This window comes from Alternaria viburni (genome assembly GCF_023758015.1).
Source record: "Alternaria viburni strain BMP 2772 chromosome Unknown scaffold_47, whole genome shotgun sequence".
In the NCBI taxonomy this organism is placed as follows: Eukaryota; Fungi; Ascomycota; class Dothideomycetes; order Pleosporales; family Pleosporaceae; genus Alternaria; species Alternaria viburni.
The window spans coordinates 76734-93809 of record NW_026055816.1 but is presented as its reverse complement, the minus strand read 5'-3'; the positions used below and the strand labels follow the sequence as shown (position 1 = coordinate 93809).

General features: G+C 54.4%; 4 protein-coding genes across 4 annotated transcripts; all 4 read right to left on the bottom strand.

Annotated features, from left to right (window-relative positions):
* Positions 1 to 424: 424 nt before the first annotated feature.
* J4E79_011729 (uncharacterized protein) lies at positions 425 to 2062 on the bottom strand (the record flags this gene model as incomplete). Its single annotated transcript, XM_049360558.1, has 3 exons — positions 425 to 576; positions 635 to 1978; positions 2035 to 2062. The coding sequence occupies 3 exons, from the start codon at positions 2060 to 2062 to the stop codon at positions 425 to 427; spliced, it is 1524 nt and encodes a 507-aa protein (XP_049205005.1).
* Positions 2063 to 3119: 1057 nt separating this feature from the next.
* J4E79_011728 (uncharacterized protein) lies at positions 3120 to 6264 on the bottom strand (the record flags this gene model as incomplete). Its single annotated transcript, XM_049360557.1, has 2 exons — positions 3120 to 4316; positions 4366 to 6264. The coding sequence occupies 2 exons, from the start codon at positions 6262 to 6264 to the stop codon at positions 3120 to 3122; spliced, it is 3096 nt and encodes a 1031-aa protein (XP_049205004.1).
* Positions 6265 to 6956: 692 nt separating this feature from the next.
* Positions 6957 to 7885, bottom strand: J4E79_011727 (uncharacterized protein; the record flags this gene model as incomplete). Its single annotated transcript, XM_049360556.1, has 2 exons — positions 6957 to 7306; positions 7357 to 7885. The coding sequence occupies 2 exons, from the start codon at positions 7883 to 7885 to the stop codon at positions 6957 to 6959; spliced, it is 879 nt and encodes a 292-aa protein (XP_049205003.1).
* A 3095-nt stretch (positions 7886 to 10980) lies between these two features.
* Positions 10981 to 15464, bottom strand: J4E79_011726 (uncharacterized protein; the record flags this gene model as incomplete). The annotated part of the gene is made up of 4 exons (XM_049360555.1): positions 10981 to 11589; positions 11909 to 11987; positions 12055 to 12894; positions 13300 to 15464. The coding sequence occupies 4 exons, from the start codon at positions 15462 to 15464 to the stop codon at positions 10981 to 10983; spliced, it is 3693 nt and encodes a 1230-aa protein (XP_049205002.1).
* Positions 15465 to 17076: the final 1612 nt, after the last annotated feature.

The following is a 17076-nucleotide window of genomic DNA, read 5'->3' as shown; positions in this document are numbered from 1 at the left end:
ATTAACGGAAGTGATTCCCAGACGGCTTTGATGTGCTGTGCCACGAGGAGTCTGGCTGAATCTACTGGAGGGCAACATAAGTATGTCCGTGGGAATAAGGACATTGAGGATGCGATGAAACGATCTAGCAAAGCTTCTACAGAACACCCTGTTCCTGAGATTGTAGTACGATCGGGCTCTGGTGAACACGCGAGTATCAGGCCACAATCGACACGCGGCCTAAGGATGGTAATTTGCCATGGTCTCGAAAGCGAGACGTGAAACGAAGGTTCAACGAAGAATTTGCCCATGTAGGCTCTGAGAACGAGCAGGATCAGGCATCTGTAAGTCTGACATACCGACGCTCACAAGAGTTCCTCATTTCGTAAACTTCCTGCAAGTTTGTCCGGATACTCAACGGCTTCCAACGAGAATAGATTCTTCTCTACAACTTAGCCTTCACAGCCGCTCTCTCCATGCCCGGCCCATCCCAGATATCCCGCTCAACAGCACGTGTGTTGATATACTGCATGCCCAATTGCTCCACCTTTTCCACACCCAGTAACCGCATGCACGTCTCCGTTTCCGCTTTCAGGACTGTTGTGAAGTGTTAGTACTAAATCTCAGAAAAAGGGCGATGTCAACAAAGACTTACTCTCAAGAACCCTCGCCACACCCTCCTTACCACCCGCACCCAATCCAAACAACGCTGCCCGTCCCACGCCCACACCTTTGGCACCGAGACAGAGTGCCTTGACTACGTCTGTCCCGCGCTTGATACCACCATCTACCCACACCTCGATGCGATCGAAGACTTCAGGGCAGTACTTTCGTATCTCGAGAAGGGTGTGTACGGCAGGTGGCGCGGTGTCGAGAGCCCTGCCACCGTGATTTGACAGGATGATAGCTTTGACATGGGGTGCGTGTAGAGAAGCCAGGTAGGCGTCTTCATGTGTCTGAATGCCCTTGAGCACAATGGGCTTGTCCGTGTGTTTCGCCAGCCAGGGCAAAGTAGATCGCCACGTCAGATCTGCAGCTGTGCCCCAAAACAAAGATTGACCCATGCCCATTGGTTTCGGCTTTGGCTTCTCATCCTCACTGGCTTGTGTGGGTGTAACTGCGCTCGTGCTAGTCTTAGACAACGATTGTGATTCCTGGACCGAGGCGCGCACGGGGAGGTTGGACCCAACGTTCTTGCTGCGCTCGTCGTGCTCGCGCTTACCGGGGACGGGCGCATCGAGCGTGAGGCAGATGAATTTTATGCAGTCGAGTTTGTTCATGCGGGCGAGGATGGCTTCGCTCTTCTGGCGCTCGTTCTGGACGTAGAGTTGCCAGCCAAAGACCTGACCGGGGGTGGCGTCTGCGACGATTTGCTCGGGTGTCTGCGAGGCGTTTTGGGAGATGATTTGCATGGCGCCGTATTGCGAACACGCTTGCGCAATGCCCCATTCGCCGTCGGCGTTGGCGAGGCGCGCCATGGCGGCGGGCGAGACGTAGATGGGGAGTTTGACATTGTTGCCGATGAAGGACGTCGATGTGTCGCAGCGGGTGCAGTCGACGAAGACGCGTGGCCGCAGCAGTATGCTCCGGTATACGCTGTTGTTGAAGGACTTGCTCTGCAGGTCGTCACTCGCGGAGAAGTAGTATGCCCAGGCCTTGTACGGTATCTGCTTCGTTGCCACCTCTTCAATCTCATCGAGGTTCAGCAGGTTGTCCAGATCCACCGGCCCTTCATCTTGCGCCTCGCCCGTCTCTTCCGGTGTCTTCTCCTCTTTCGGGAGGGTGTCTGTATTGATGGTGCCGAGCTTATCGGAAGCTTCGAGGTTCTCTTCGAGGATGCCCGGCGGGTGGATGGGATCGTATTCTTCGGTTGCGTCGGTGCCGGCGAGTTGGAGGATGACTTTGGAGCCGCCAGGGTGCTCGGGGATGAAGCGCGTTACATCGTAAACGTTGCCGTACAGAATTACCCAGCAGCTTTGCGCTGTGTTGTGCTGCGCGACTGATTGGGGGTGTCAGCGATGAAGGTTCGATCGGAATGCGGAAGCGGTAACTGACCCTCGGCATAGTCGAAAACCTTTGACATGGTGCCGTGCGTTCAAGTAGTGGTACAGTACGGAATATTTACAAGCACACACGCAGAAGACGCAAAACAGAACCCTAGAAAAAAAGTGGTGAAGATTGGAGAACGAATGAGTTCAATTGTTCCGACGACATAGCAGACGCCGACGTCTTTTAGCCAACCCCAGCCTGTGGGGAGCTCGGGGTAGTGCCATCCCGAGTCAGGCAAGACGGGCCGCATTTCTTCTTTTGCAAAGCTACCCCAGGTAAGCCGGATGTACTGATGGCTAATTGGCGGTCATTTGCTGTCCAGATCTTCTGACCTGATGCTGTGCTAGCTCCAACGCGGTGCACTGTTGCACTCTCTCTTCAGTACAGCTACACGATGACGATATTAGTCTCAATTGCCGCGGCATTTGAACGTCAATCATCCACATCACTGCATCAAGTCCAAGCGCTCAGTGTTCATAAGAACCATGCGGTATTTGATGCGATTGTTCCTTTAATGCTTTTGTATTCTGTGGGTATCCCTGACCAGATTCGCGGCTTGCGAACAAAGATGCAGCATCGAGTTTCGCCTACCTACGTATTAAACAGCCTCTAGACTAGATGCAGTGCCTTCGCTTCTTGCTCTCTTCTCACGTCGCAGCACTCTAGTTCCCTTTCTCTGCCAGCCGTCGTTCAAACGAAACTTGATTCCATACTTCTGTGTTGCATCAGATTCGTGATCCTTCGCAGTTTCGGCATCATCGTCATCGCTATCGTTATGTGTCGATGCTATGACCAGCTGTTCCAGTTCGCTATGAATATCCCACCGAGAGGCACGCTTTGTCGTTCTGAACTTTGACGGGCCAGGCCATGTTTTGGGAGATGATTCTGCAATGGAACGCGAAAGTGTTGGTCTTGCCAGTCTTCCACTTCGCACTGCTTCTCTGCGCCGATGTACCTGATACTTGCGTCGCTGGAGAAATCTTCCGCGCTGGGTATCATCTGCGCCAAATATTAATATGACATCCAGACTGGATGTCAAGTGGGCCAAGGTGCTACGCGATGCAATGTTCAGGAGCGAGGGGGGAAGATATTCACCAACCCTCAACCGGAAGATCCGGCCAGCCATGCTCTAGCTCGCCTTCATTCGCAGCCTCTTCACCCCAGTCCATCTTCTCGAGCTCGTTACGGAAGAAATCTTGTTCCTCCTCGAGAACGCCAGGTTTAGCACCTAAGCTTTCGGGGTATCGCTTGAGGTTGTGCCAGTGTGTAAGTGATCGTAAGGCCTGCTCGAGCGGAACACTTTCGTCGACCTCGGCATCCACGTCACTTCCTGCCAACCAGTCGTCTCGGAGCTCGGGTCGACAGTGCAAATACACTGCAGTAATGACGCGCATGTTCGACTGTCGCCACTTGCGACCGCAGTACGGAACTTGGTTCTTGAACAGCTTGAGTGTGTACAGGCGTAGTTCCGGCTGTGGTACCTTCAGGCTCTTGCGAAGGAACTGCGAAGACTTGTACGAAACAAGCATAAGGTTGCGATGTGCCTTATTTTTGCAGATCTTCTGCATGATCCGCAAGTAGTTGATTGACGTGAAGAACGCGCGCCATGAGAAATTGGTGATTGGCTCTTTAGGCAGCTCGTTCGTTGGAAAGCCGAGCTCGTCAACCTCTGGAGGTTGTAGCTGGGCAGGTGGTAGGGCTGGCTCAACACCTGATTCGTTCGAGTCTTCTCTGGACAGACGGATTGGGGGTGGGACGGCGTCGTCTTCGTCAGATTCGCCGTCATGCGCTTCTCCTTCGTTTCCTCCAACGCGGTCCTCTTCAGAGGCGTTTCTGGAATGTGTTCGGCAAAAGTTGAAGAAGTTCAACTCTTCCTGCTCACTCTTGAAGTTCACAATCTTCTCGACCTCTTGCAATTGTAGTAGCTTCAAGATCAACGGAACGTAGCTTGAATCAACAAGTAGCTGTGTGATATACTCGAATTTGAGGATGTGGGAGACTTTGAACCATTTGAGGATCAATATAAGAGTGCCGGTGACTGCTTTATCCAAGACTTCTTGTGTGCGCATCGCGTCAAGCTCCTCATTCGTCGCCACGGTGCTACCATGTCCGTTCATGCCGCTCATGTCAGGCCGTCCGGCTGTCGTGCCGTTCTGGTTATCCTGGAATTGGAAACCGCTCTGGAGCCCGTTCGCGCCACTGGACTGTGTCACAAGTGCCGTGACGTGCGCAAGGATGGCTTTGATCAGAACAATGATTAGTGACTGTAGATTAGGCAGTGCGATGCGCTAGTGGGCTGTTAGCTGATGCATCCCTATCACACTTTGGTATACTTACGTAAAATTCCTCGACCAAGTGCAAGCGCTCCTCATTGCTGCCGGGTGTGAATTCTTTTGACTGAGCTTTCTCACTCGGTTCGAGTGACAGCTCCTCGATATCAGGGTTCTCGTCAGGGCCTGTCCAACCGCGCTCGTACTTCATAAATGCGACACGTTCCTCCCACAGCTGATTCATGGCACGCGTAGCCTTCATACGTTTAGCGAACAGTTCCGCGGCTTCCAAGATAGAAGCAGGAATATCTGAGCCCTCCCATTTGCGTCCCACCAGAAGGTCCTGTAGGTCGGTCGAGCCCTTTCCGCCCAACTTGTTACTAGACTCGTCGAGTGGCGGATACAAGAACGGGAACAGTTGGTTTGTCTGGTAGTTCTGCTTCTTTCCACCTTTGCCACCGGGGCCTGCAGGTGAAGGAGGAGGCGAGGGTGCCGGAGTTGCGATATGAACCGGTTGATGCAGGATGGACGTGCTGTTCCCATTTGTGTCGCCTAGCCCAGAGCCGAATACATGGTTGCCAGCGACCTTGTTGGGGTGGTTCTTCAGTGGCGGCAAGATGGAGTTGTTCTCTGGCTCAAGAGGGAATACGGGAAGCGGTGGATTGTACGCAGGATACTTGGAGCTTATCTCTTGTCTGAAGAGGTGATAATCAAGAGGGGACGCGGTGATGAGTGGCTGACCCTTGGAATCCTCTGACTCAAGGCTGGTGTCCCGGAAGGTCTCTTTGACCTTGGCAACTTCTGCAAGACCGCCGAAAGTCACCAACATAGCCTTCCAGAGTAGCAGTGAGATCTTGCTAAGCGGTAGATTGATTGACTCATCCCATCGCAATTTCGCGATGAGATCCACGAAAAGCATCAGGAGACCTGGTTTCTCTAGGGCAAGGATGGCGCTTCTGAGGGTCCGGCTGTCCTGCGTCTTCTCCTCGTCGCGTGCGACCTCCAATAAGACATAGACTGCAGTCATGGTGCACCAAATTTCGCGTCGTTCTGCCTCTTTGGAATCGCGCTGGGCTTCAGGTGTAACATCTGCGCCGCATGCTCGCAGGAGCGACGAGCTGAGTGCGTCCACGATGGTCTGTACGCCATTACTCTCGGCGAGTAGGTGCACATTGCGCTTAATGAGCGAGGCCTGCCGACCTGACTTGATGTATGCAGAGTTGCGCGCTGAAGTCGTGCTAGACTCTGTTGCCTCGCCCGCAGCTGGGTCAGGAAGCCCTGCAGTCTCATGCCAGCACCCAAGGAGGACATAGACCAATGCCTCCAGCTTCTTCAACCTCAAGACAGGGTCGACTTCCTTGAGTGCCCCCAATAGATGTCGCACGAAGTCGTCGTGTTGTGTCGTCGTCGCCGAGGCCCAGTCCAAGCCGTCCTCGCCATTGGACACGTCGTTTAGGCCATGAAATGCGCTCCACTCCAATGCGTAGGACGCCTGGGTCTTGAGCAGCATTGCCTGCTCCTCGACGGCATACGAGAACCACTCCTCCAGCTCCTCTTCGAAACATGATGCGTCATCGTATGTGAAAGCGTATGGGGCGGGCTCGACCTTGGGTATGCCCCTCACGAGGTTCTGCAGTTGTGCGAGCGAAAGTGAGTCGTTCTGTGGCGTGTCGGGCGGTGGTACAGGCGGTGCGGGCGGGGGCAGGTTCGGCGCGGGCGTAGGAACTGAATTGCCTCGTTGCAGGCCGGGGCGGGCTGGCAGGGTGAGGGGAGGCCCGGCTTGGGGCTGGTCCTGGTCCTGTTGCAGCAGTATGCGCTGCTGCTCGGCGGTATCGAGGGGCAGATTGAGCTCTTCCTCGGGCTCTGCCTCAATGACGGGGAAATCAGCGCTCGAGTTCCCGATCAGCTCAGCTGCATCCAGTATGGGAGGCACGAGTGGCTCTCCGGGCACGTCGCTGTCGGCCATGGTCGGTCGCGTGAATTATGTGGGTGTGGGGTTGTCAGGTTGGTGGAAACGTGCTAGGCCCACCATGTCTGGGACTCCTTTCACGTGCGGATCATTGTTCTCAGACGGATCAGTTTGGGAGAGCGGCGAGGGATGTGTCTTCACGGTTCAAGAAGGTGAGTTGCGCTGTGTATGCACGGCAAGTGGGATGCGCCGACCGCTAACGGATGGATAAGCAGGGCTCCGATTAGCGCGAATCCTGCTAAACATTCACTTGTTTCTAATGCCCACATGTTGCAATTCATCCCAACAACACAGTCTCATATTACTCATAACACAACTAGCGATGGGTATTGAGTACCGAAATTGATGTACCATTGCAGAACGCCTCCTTCCTGTAAAATGTGTCGCTAGCCCTCAGAAGACGTAAGAGAAGCCCCGGTTGTCTGTGTGGGAGAGGCCAACCCAGGCGCACCGCGATCGCTGCCGCCAGATGCAAACGAATAAGAAAACCCCGTCCCTAGAGAGCGAGCGATATCTCCACAACTGTACGCCGAACATAAAACCATCTGCCGCACTGCCAGTGCGGGGAATGAACAGTAGACCGACAGGCCGAGGAAAGAAGTACAGATATGTGTCTTCCGAACATGGCTGTCAAGGCAACGTTGCTATTGTATCGATAAGATAGTCGAAAACGAGGCTTCTTCCCAGTTCTACATGGGATTAGCTCCCGTCTGTTCGCCGTTCTCCTGGCGCTCTTTGATCTCGTCGGGTATGATGCCGTTGGCTTCGCATGTGCGCTTGTAGATATTGCACTCGTCCCACGCCCGTTGGCATTCGGCCTTGAACTTGTCGCAACTAGCGCTGAGCTCGGTGATGGCTTGCTCGGTGAGTAGCTTTTCAAGCGTCCACTTCTCAATGTTCTGTTGCTCGTTCTCCTTCAGCTGGGTAATGAACTGAACGGCCCGTTGCAAGATGGAGCCCTTGTTCTTTTCGCAGCCGGGGACGATCTTGGCTAGTTCGTTGATTCCCTCGTTGATAGTCTCGCGACGGCGGCGTTCGACTATGCAGCTGTTAGCAACTGTATTTAGGAGGGCTCACACGGGTGCCTACCTTCTTTGTGGTTGTCTCTCCGGACCTTGTGCCACTCATCTGTGCCGACTTGAGGTTTGTGCGCAGAGCTTTGCGGTGGCGAGTCGCTGGGTGCTGTTTGACCGGGACGACCCGTCTGTGTAGCTGCCTTCAGAGCCTCGAGACTAAAGTCTTGCATGCCCGTTTGTTGTTGGCCGTGGTCTCCCATGCTGAAGGAGCCGTCGCCTGAGTTCTGTGGCTGGAACTGGAGTTCTGTCGCCTGGGGGACCGTCATCTGGTGATAGGCAAGCGCGGCGGCGGCAGTGTCGCCGACACTCGCGGTGTTGGTCCCACCGTTGTGATGTACGTCGAACTGTTGCTGCATGTCGTCGTCGGCGGCGTTGTGCGCGGCGAGAAATGAGGCTGTGGCTTGGTCGGTGAGGTCGTTGTTGGCGGAATGGGGAGCAGGTCGGTTCAGGCCTTGGTCGCGCGTGTCGCGCTTCCGTTTGTTGGTGTGGACGTTGTGGGCATCCAGCTTGCCGTCGGTAGGGTACCCGGCGGTATCAGCCATGGTGTCTGGTGGGGTATCTGGAAGGGATGGGTAGAAGCAGCTGGAATCCGCGTGGGACGCTAGGATCGACGTCGAGGTTCTGCGCGTGGTTGCTGAGACGGCGAGGTCTGGGATGTACAGGACCAATGGTGAGTGAGGGCGCTGAAGTCTGGCTAGGACACAGTGCTCCTTTGGGCGACCAGGAGGTAGCCGTGAGTGAGTGAGTTAGGCGGGTGACGTATGGGAAGGCTGGTGAAAGTGGCAGAAAGACGCGCTCGAAGCGTGAGTCGCAGGCGCAACGCACCGGGGCGGGGGAGCAGCGGCGCTGTGCCCACCGGTTCACGCACAAGCCGAAGACGACTTGATGTAGCAATCGTGCGCTTGGGAAGCGCAATAGAGGCCTGCGTTCGACAAACATTAGCACGGGCGCGAGCAGGTGAGTAGGTCAAGGTGGTGCGACACAGCGCCAGCAAGCAGAAGGATTGGGCGCTTCCATTTGGCCGTTGTTGTGAGACGCAACTGTCACGACTCAAAAGAACGCCGTCGTATCGTGCGAGCGGTAGGAAGCGCACAATGGCGTCGTGCGTCGTGGTGGATGCGCGTCCATCGAGTGCGGGATGCCGACCGACAACACCGCGGAAAGCGAGCGGGCAGGCGCGAGGCCACCATGACGCCAGGTGCGCTTCTCAAACGACAGCCCGTGCAGGAGCGCAGGGTGGCATGTCTATGCAGGGCTTTCCGGCGGTCGCGCGAAAAGAGCCATGGTCACCTACCGCGATGTTCCAAATGGATGTGGATGCGCGCGAAATCAGGTGACGGACGAAGGTGTAGCAACTTGCTAGGCCGGCGACGCTTGACAGGCTGGATGCACACTGAGAAAGAGAGAAAAGAGAACAAAAAGCTCTTACCTTTCTTGAAATTGCAGACTTTGGGCTTTTCTTCAGGCAGGATCGAACGACCAACTTCTGAGTTGAATCACGAGGAAGGAGCAGAGATGGTCACATGGCAGGAGCGCTATTTAGGAAAGGAAGGCACGACTGAGCCAGCCCACCCGCTCAGCCAATCAGCGTATCGCGACACGCCATGCAAGTTTCCCCACTCCCAGCCCGCCATCGCAACCACTACGTTATCACAGTCCTGCCGACGCGAGGCATCTACTCCGGAGTAGTTAGAGCTTGCTATGCACTGTACGCTTTCGCATCACTTGCACCATCATGTCCATAGCCACAGCGACAGGTACTTCGTTGCCCCCAGTCCCTCTTCGCCACCACGACCACAGCACCCCCGCCAGCCTCACTACGATACCAGCGTACGGATGACACCCCTCTAGACCACCTAGGCTCAGCCGACACCTCCAATACGCTTCACATGGCCTCAAACAGAGACACAGGTGTGGCATGTGACACGCTGCCCCCCACATTCTGGGCTATCGTCGACTACGCTATACCCTTTTTGTCATTGGTCCCATCATGCAATACACAACCATTGGGAAGATCGACTCCCACCTATCTCCTTCACTCTGCGCTCGAGTATTGATGTCTCAACTTACGCGCTGCTTACTAGGTCTTGTTGTAGATGTATCTATCTTTCAAACGGCTCTCGGCTCTCCTCGTCCTCTTGCTATCTGTGCAAGTATGAGGCCCAGTCTATTGCTTGCTATTCGCTCAAGTGTGATCCGCGGAGATAAACCAAATTTTGACTTCGTATCGGTATGGAAAAATACAATCGAGACAGTCCCTTTACATTTTTACTTTACACCTCCACATAGATCATGGACAGTCCAGTGTGCGTGCTCGATGGACGTCTTCATATTATCGGTACAACACATCGAACGAGGCGGGCCAAATTGGGGGCATACAGGAAGAACCTGAACACTCTGGAGCCCACGTTGCCTTCAGGTCGCCTGCTTTGGATATTCTTACCTTAATGTAGGCTGCAGGCCTGTCCGAGTTTTATCTTATGCGAGATATCAAATGTCCACGGTTGGGTTGGTTCGATTTCTTCGGTTTGGTAACAGCAACCACGGTATCATCTCAACCATAAGTTCGGTATAGATCATGTGCTCTATGCGGCTGCCTTGGGGATGGTCTGAAATGACGAAACCGGTAGTGCTGGGAGTAGGTATAGTCCCTCTCCTCGGTGGCAAACGGCGAAATCACGTTAGGCTATGAAAATCCTGAACACCCTGGAGCCTACATTGATGTCAAGTCACTCACCTTGCATGATTTTGTCCTAATGTAGTCTGCAGACCTGTTTAGTATAAGCTAAAAAGGCGCCTGTGTATTCGTCACATATGTATGTCAACCTAAGAAAAGTCTTATAGTCCTAGAGCCTACATCAACGGGAAATCACCTACTTTGCGTGTTTTCATGTTGATGTAGCCCCCAGACCTACTCAGCTTTTTTCTTGTCTAAGGCGTGCGGCATATTCTACCAGGTAATCTTAAGAAGTAGAGAAATGGTATTTAGTGAAACTAAGAAGGAATATATATACTACAATCTACATCACTTAGAGAGGCTATTTGCAGAGCGAAGACGTTGAAGTAGACGAGAATCGCTGTTGTTAGACGAAGATTCGTGAAGAGCAGTAAGCCAAGAGATAAAGCGAGTGTGCTTTGGAGACTGAAGGAAGAGTGTAGTGGTGTCGAACCCGCGAAGCATCTGGCTGTGACAAGAGTAGAGTTCCTCGACGTCAATGTGCGTCCAAGCATAACGCCGGATCTTGGTAAATACCGATGGGTAGAGCACTCCGAGTTGCGGGGACACGATAGCGGCTTAAGAGAACAAAACTTCTGGAAAGCGGTCGACTAGGTATTGCCAGGACTCATTGTCGGTTGTCAGTCCGTCCACGCCCGGAAAGAGGAACAAGACACGGATGCGCCGACCCGCCAGAGCCTGAACATGGTCAATGACCCTTCGCATCGTGTCGTAAACGCTTGCCACTCGCGCAGAATGTCCAGCTGAATTGAGAACTGGGAATGTCGATGTGATGTACCCTAATACCAGTGGGATCCAGACCGGCCTAAAGCTTTGCATTGCTAGCGCTCCTTGTGTGTCAATCTTGTCGTGGGGTCTTGGGTAGTTGTTGAAGACTTGTTCCCATTGATCATACATCGCTTATAGGCGTACATCGACGTCTTCCGATTCGTTGTCGAAGACTTCGGTGTCGGAGCTGATACCGTCCCGTGGCCTGCCCGAGCGACGGAAGCACGGAAGTACCATATCGTACGTGCGTGTCGGGTCAGGCGGTGAAGCGCAAACATGGAGATCTGTGCCAAAGATAGCACGAGCCGCGGTGGCGCGGATGGTAGTGCTGCCTTCGAGGGCGTACGCTTCGATGCATGTAGGGATAATGCGCGTATTGGCCTTGATGAATTTCCCATTAACAAATGAACCGGGATGGCGAACGTTCGCACGGGGGAATTTCATTGTCCTCTTGCTCAGCGTTTTCCTATTGCGCAGCATAGTGCCAAGCTTATAACGCATTACTTGGAAGGCTGCATTGCGGATCGTAGGAAGGTAGCGCCTGGCAAAACGTCGCACGAGAGCTTCTTGTTTGCGACCACTGAAATCTGGTACGGATTGGTATGGAAGGTTCTGCGTCTTGTGTTCGAGAATGGCGACGGCTTCGCTACGGACAATGATGTCCTGCTCGTCGAGGTCATGCTGCGTAAGATGATGTCGAATCTTAGGAGAGTGAGATATGCGCTCAGCGACCCTGAAGTCCTACCGATCTTGACGAGCTCATAGCTTCTATCTTCTTGTATCGAACCCCATTCGGATATCTCCGAATCTGATGCAGAGTGCCGGTGATGAGTTGAACGCGGAGTCTTTGATACAGCCAAGCGAGGTGCGTCTATCGAGAATAGCGACCAGTCAATGTCCCACTCCAGGGCTGGGCCCTCGGTTGTATCGTTGGTACTGCGGCTTTGTTCCGTCCAATTCTCATGCTGCTTCGCTGTGTACCTGGGATGAGGACGAGAGGTTTTTGCTGAGCTTGCCCATGTTGTTCCTGCAACGTTGGATGCCTCTTCCACCCGCTTACGCTCTTTGCGCTCTTCTTCTCTTTCTTCTCGCCATTGCTGCCTTTTGGACCGATGGCTCTCGGATTATACAGCTTGATGCTTCGAACTTGCGTCGCGGAGATATCTGTTGTGTTTGTTGATTATGAGTTTGCGTCTTCGGACGTACCGGGTCTTGTCGCGATCTGATGGTACTACTACGGTGACCGAGCCGCAAGAAGCTTCCCTCAGATGAGGCGGTTGCACTGGCTTCTCGTCACCTCCCCATAGTACGTGGAAGTTAGTTAGACCGACTTGGGTGGCGGGAGTAGGCAGTCCAGGGAATTCGATCTTCAGGAATCCACCGACGCTTCCTGATGGGCCTCCCTTCACTCCTACAGATGTACCAGGGTAGATGTCGGTAGAGAAATGCGAGGGACGGCAGAATTCTTCGTCTTCCGACTCATTCGCGATACCCTTGGGTTTCTTCAGTTCCTTGCTTGCGAAGTCCGCCTCTTCCTCTACTTCGGTTGAAATATCCGACATCTCCGCCTCTTCGGTATCTCCCACAGCATCCGCCAGATCGATCCTACTGCGCGGTCCGTACAGGAGCTCTACCTCCAGCTTGTAGTCAAAGAGAACGCTGATTCTCGCTATAATCTGGTCCCACACATCTGCGTCTGCGTCTGATGCCGTGATGACGATAGTAGGTTTTAGACCGTCGGTGGATTTTCCAAGGTTAACACAGTCAAGGCTCAGCCACTTCCTATTCGCGATCGTACGGAGAAAGGTTCGTCTCTTGCTCGCCCAATAACGCGCTATCTCTGCCGCCGTCGGTCCTTGTAATGCTGTGACTGTGAAGCTCTCGCCGACCACTCGGTCGATAGCTTCGATCGAAGCGTCTATGTTGTTGGATAGGATATACTGAGCGATTTCTTGGACTGCAGAGGCGCAGTGCTCGTACTGGCGCGGCTCTCCGAGATCCGTATAGAATACGATCGTTGGGTGGGAGGTGGCCAGTTCTGTAGGCCTTGTCCGCGCGACGTATCGAACAGGACCGAGAGTGCTTACGCTATGAGTATCTAAGATTTTGTTGATCGCGGGTTGGTGGGCGACCAAGTGTTTGGTGGTCGTTGGCAGACTTTGCAGTGGCAGGCTTCGCAGCCTGGGCCAACCGAGTCGCCAGGCGCATCTTGTATCAATCTTTGGCTCCATGATCGGTATATCTCCTGCAGAAGCAAAAGGTAAATGTAGAGAGAGACGTGCAGTCTCTACTAAGAAAGAGGGCGCACTGTGTGCAGTGTTCTCAGATCGTGAACGTTTGTGGGAGGAGAAAGCACGGTCGGTGAACGGGCGTTTGGAAGACATTATTGAATGAATGTTCTTCGTTGGTGTGGCTACTGATTCGCTGGATGTAAGCGGTAATCCGTCGTACCCTGGTTTCTTGTCATCGTTGTGGTGGTTGCTGGTCGGGCTAAGGCCAGTGGGGTTGCGCATGTCGCCAGATAGATGCTCGATGTGCGCATCGAGCGCAGCCTGGCTCGAGCAATAAGGGGGATCACGGCCGCTGATAGTGCTGTGTGCTCCGGTGAACAGCTCCCGTCGGAGTGTCATGCCAACGCTCAAGGCGTTGGAGGCCGACTTCGCGGGCTGGTCATTGTGAAGTAATGTCCTCACGTTCCACGCTGTGAAGACCCCGCAGTCATCTGCCTCTTGCTGCACTGTTTCCTCGTATCTAACGGCGACCGTGTTCCAATCGACGTTCGCTAATCTGGACCGGGGGTGAGAGAGCGCCACCAGCGCAACGAATTGCCGGAGCTCCTGCTCGAACATAGACGTAGATCGGTATCTACGTCCTGTGTCGTACACGCGCATGAGCCCCGCCCCAAATTCCATGCATAGGGCCTGCACCACTACCCAATGGCTGTTCGTCGGATTCCAAGTGAAGACGATGAATGCTGCGGCGTCGAGCTCAGGGAGGATGAAGACTGATTGCGGAATAAGTGACGCGATGTCGGGGCGTATCTCGGGGTTAGATGATGACGTGCCGATGGTTGCCATGTATACTGGACGGCTTGTAGCGACATGCACGACCTCCGGTGAGTACCCCCGTGAATTGCCACATCTCTCGACAAGGAAGTCGATAGTCGTGCCGGACAGCCACATCTTGGCTTTGCACACCTCGAGCATAGAGGCGAGGCTGATTGGCCACGGTCCGAGCGGAAGAAGACGCAGCGATATGGCACCGTCGGACTCTTGATATTGCTGCACCGCCATGTGAACGACGTCACGGAGCATCCCCACCCGTGGGCACGTGTCCATTCGGAGGGTCAGCTTCAGGATGTAATCGGATGCGCGGTCCAAATCTGTTGCCTTGGTAAGCTGCATTGCCTCAATGTCCGACTTGCTTGGTGGCTGCGAGAGGTCGACGGTCAGCTTAACCCTTTTCCGGGACTCAGGCTCTGGGGGCTGCGCGCTACTCTGACTGAACGGGATGGCGACGCCATAATCTTCGTGGTCGTCGTTGTCCGGAGGAGGAGGCCAGTCGTCCTGTATGCCGAGTGTTCCAATGGGGGTGGCAGCGGCAGTAGATGCTGCCGTGGGAGCGGGCGTCGCGGTTGCGACGGACATCGCGGTTGTAATAGGGGTGGCGGCTGTGATAGGGGTGGCAGTAGCAGTACATGCTGCGGTAGAAGTAGGCGTTGCGGATGTGATGGGCGTCGCAGATGTAATGGGGGTGGCGGTTGTGATAGGGGTGGCAGCTGTGATGGGGGTGGCTGTGGCATCTAATGCTGCTGTAGGAGTAGGCGTCGCGGATGTGATGGGGATGGCTGTGGCATCTAATGCTGCTGTAAGAGTAGGCGTCGCGGATGTGATGGGGGTGGCAGTTGTGATGGAGATGGCTGTGGCATCTAATGCTGCTGTAAGAGTAGGCGCTGTGGTTGAGGTATTAGCTGCGGTTGGTATAGGCGCTGTAGGAGTGGGCGTCGCGGTTGTGATAGGTGTCGCGGTTGTGATAGGTGTCGCGGTTGTGATGGGTATGGCGGCTGTGACGGGGATGGCTGTGGCATTTGATGCTGCTGTAAGAGTAGGCACTGCGGTCGAGGTATTAGCTGCCGTTGGTATGGGCGCTGCGGTGGTGATGATCGGCGACTTTCTTGCATCGAATTGTGCTGGGGGTTGCTGTCCGTCGCCGGCTTTATGCTCGATTGGCAGAGTCTCGCCAGGCTTCGGCGCAGAGGCGGGCGGTGTCTTGGATGCTAGGGGACTCTTTCCGTCACCCGCTTCATGCTGAGCTGGCGTAGTCTCATCAGGCTTGGACGTGGAGGCGGCGGGCGCTGTCTTGGATGCTAGGGGACTCTTTCCGTCACCCGCTTCATGCTGAGCTGGCGTAGTCTCATCAGGCTTGGACGTAGAGGCAGCGGGTGTGCTGTTCTTCTTGTCGTATGCTTCTCTGTGTGTCTGGTAGGCCCGCGTGGCTCTGAACTTGTTGGCGGCGTTTACCTCCTCCCTCAGGAAGGGTTGGTAGTCCGGCTCTCGTAAGATCCGATTCATGACATCAATCTCAAGGCGCTCTCGTCGGCTCTGGTAGTGAGACATGCTGGGCTGAATGGACTGGGCAAAGCCAGGACTGGACAAAGACAACGCGGAAGAGAAGAGCAGAAGGGCAACGAAAGCGCAGCGAAAACACTCTCAATATGCTGTGGCCCCGCATTTTGGAATTGATTGTGCGCCATGTCTTTCTGTTCGAGGAAGCTGCGCAGGCGCAAATTTGCGGGGGGGTGCGTTGGAGGAAGTCGCGTTCGGGGACGACGAGCCGTACTGGGCATGGGATCCCATCTCACCCACATGGTGCCAGGTAGAGAGCGTCTGTCTGGCTGCAGACCAGAGGCATCATGTTCCGTAGAGCTTAGCAAGACAGAGTCCGCTTCACAGTGAGGTAGGTATGCTGGGGGTGCATTGGCGACCCGAGTGGATGCCTTTACAGTGTTAGTTGTCTATTAAACGCCATGAAAACTGCCACAAGGACGACAGCTAGCAAAGAGAGCCTCTTTCTTGTTTACCTGATAGTTGTAATGCAATACATCGTGCTGCAGCGCGCAAGTTAAGCCAAATTGGCCACAGCAACGAGCGCGATGCTTGCGATGCCTGCGATGCCTGCAATGCCTGCGCGCTGCAGCAATTAGACGACTAAAGACTGCAGTAGCCGGGGAGCTGAAGATCTGGTGCGAGCACAAACATCCTAAGCATTGGGATATGTGGTACTTGAATACGGAGAGTTGTAGGTAGGTTGGAGTCTTCAAGTTAGTGGAGATAGAGAGACCCTTGCGGTTTAGCGCTGTTCTGAGCGTGGGTGACGTCATAGATCCTGCGCTGGCGTCTTCCCCACCCCCACCCCCACCCCACCCCTCGGACGACACTCAGTATAGCACCACCAGCACTACGGCATTACAGACTCTGCTTCGGCATCCACTCTAGTCCTTTATCAAGAACAACATCATCATCGGCGCAGCAGTATGAGCCAAAAGAGAATATTAGAAGATGCTGAAGTCGCGCAGGTGGAAGACACCAGCTGCAAACGTGCCAGAGTAGACTCGTCTACGCCCTACCCCAGAAGAGACTTCAACGCGAAGAGGAGAGAGACTGGACACAGGAGCGACCCGATCCAGATCCAGACATCTTCTCAAGGCGCCTCCTCTGTCGTCCCACCGTCCACGCCATTATGTCGAACTGACCTAATGCCTCCGCCGTTTCCAGACCCAAAATTCGCCAAAGCCGTTTTGTCTTCGGATTACGGATCGTTTCCGGAAGAGACCCAGTCGTCACAATATGGGTCCTTTCCCGTTCTCTCGTCTCCAAGAATGTCCAACAGGCCTCTCCCACTCCCGCAGCACCGACATGAAGTCTCTTCTTCTTTGCCATGTCTCCCACAACAGGGCCGGGCAAGAGAGTCACAGGGAGTATCGTGCGCAGATACAGGCCCCTATCTGACTAGTTTGCTCGCCGACTACGCCCACGTCGGAGAACCAGCCCCCACATACATTCCAACAACATGCTCGACGAGCAGCGCAAGTGGCAACGAGTTCGCAACATCCTATAGTAAGTGGCGGATTAGGTGGTGCCTCAGATCACACGTACTAAACAAAGACAAAGCGCCCACGACACGAACTTCCCGTTCAAGCCCAAAGTCCACCCATCTAGGGCGTCGATT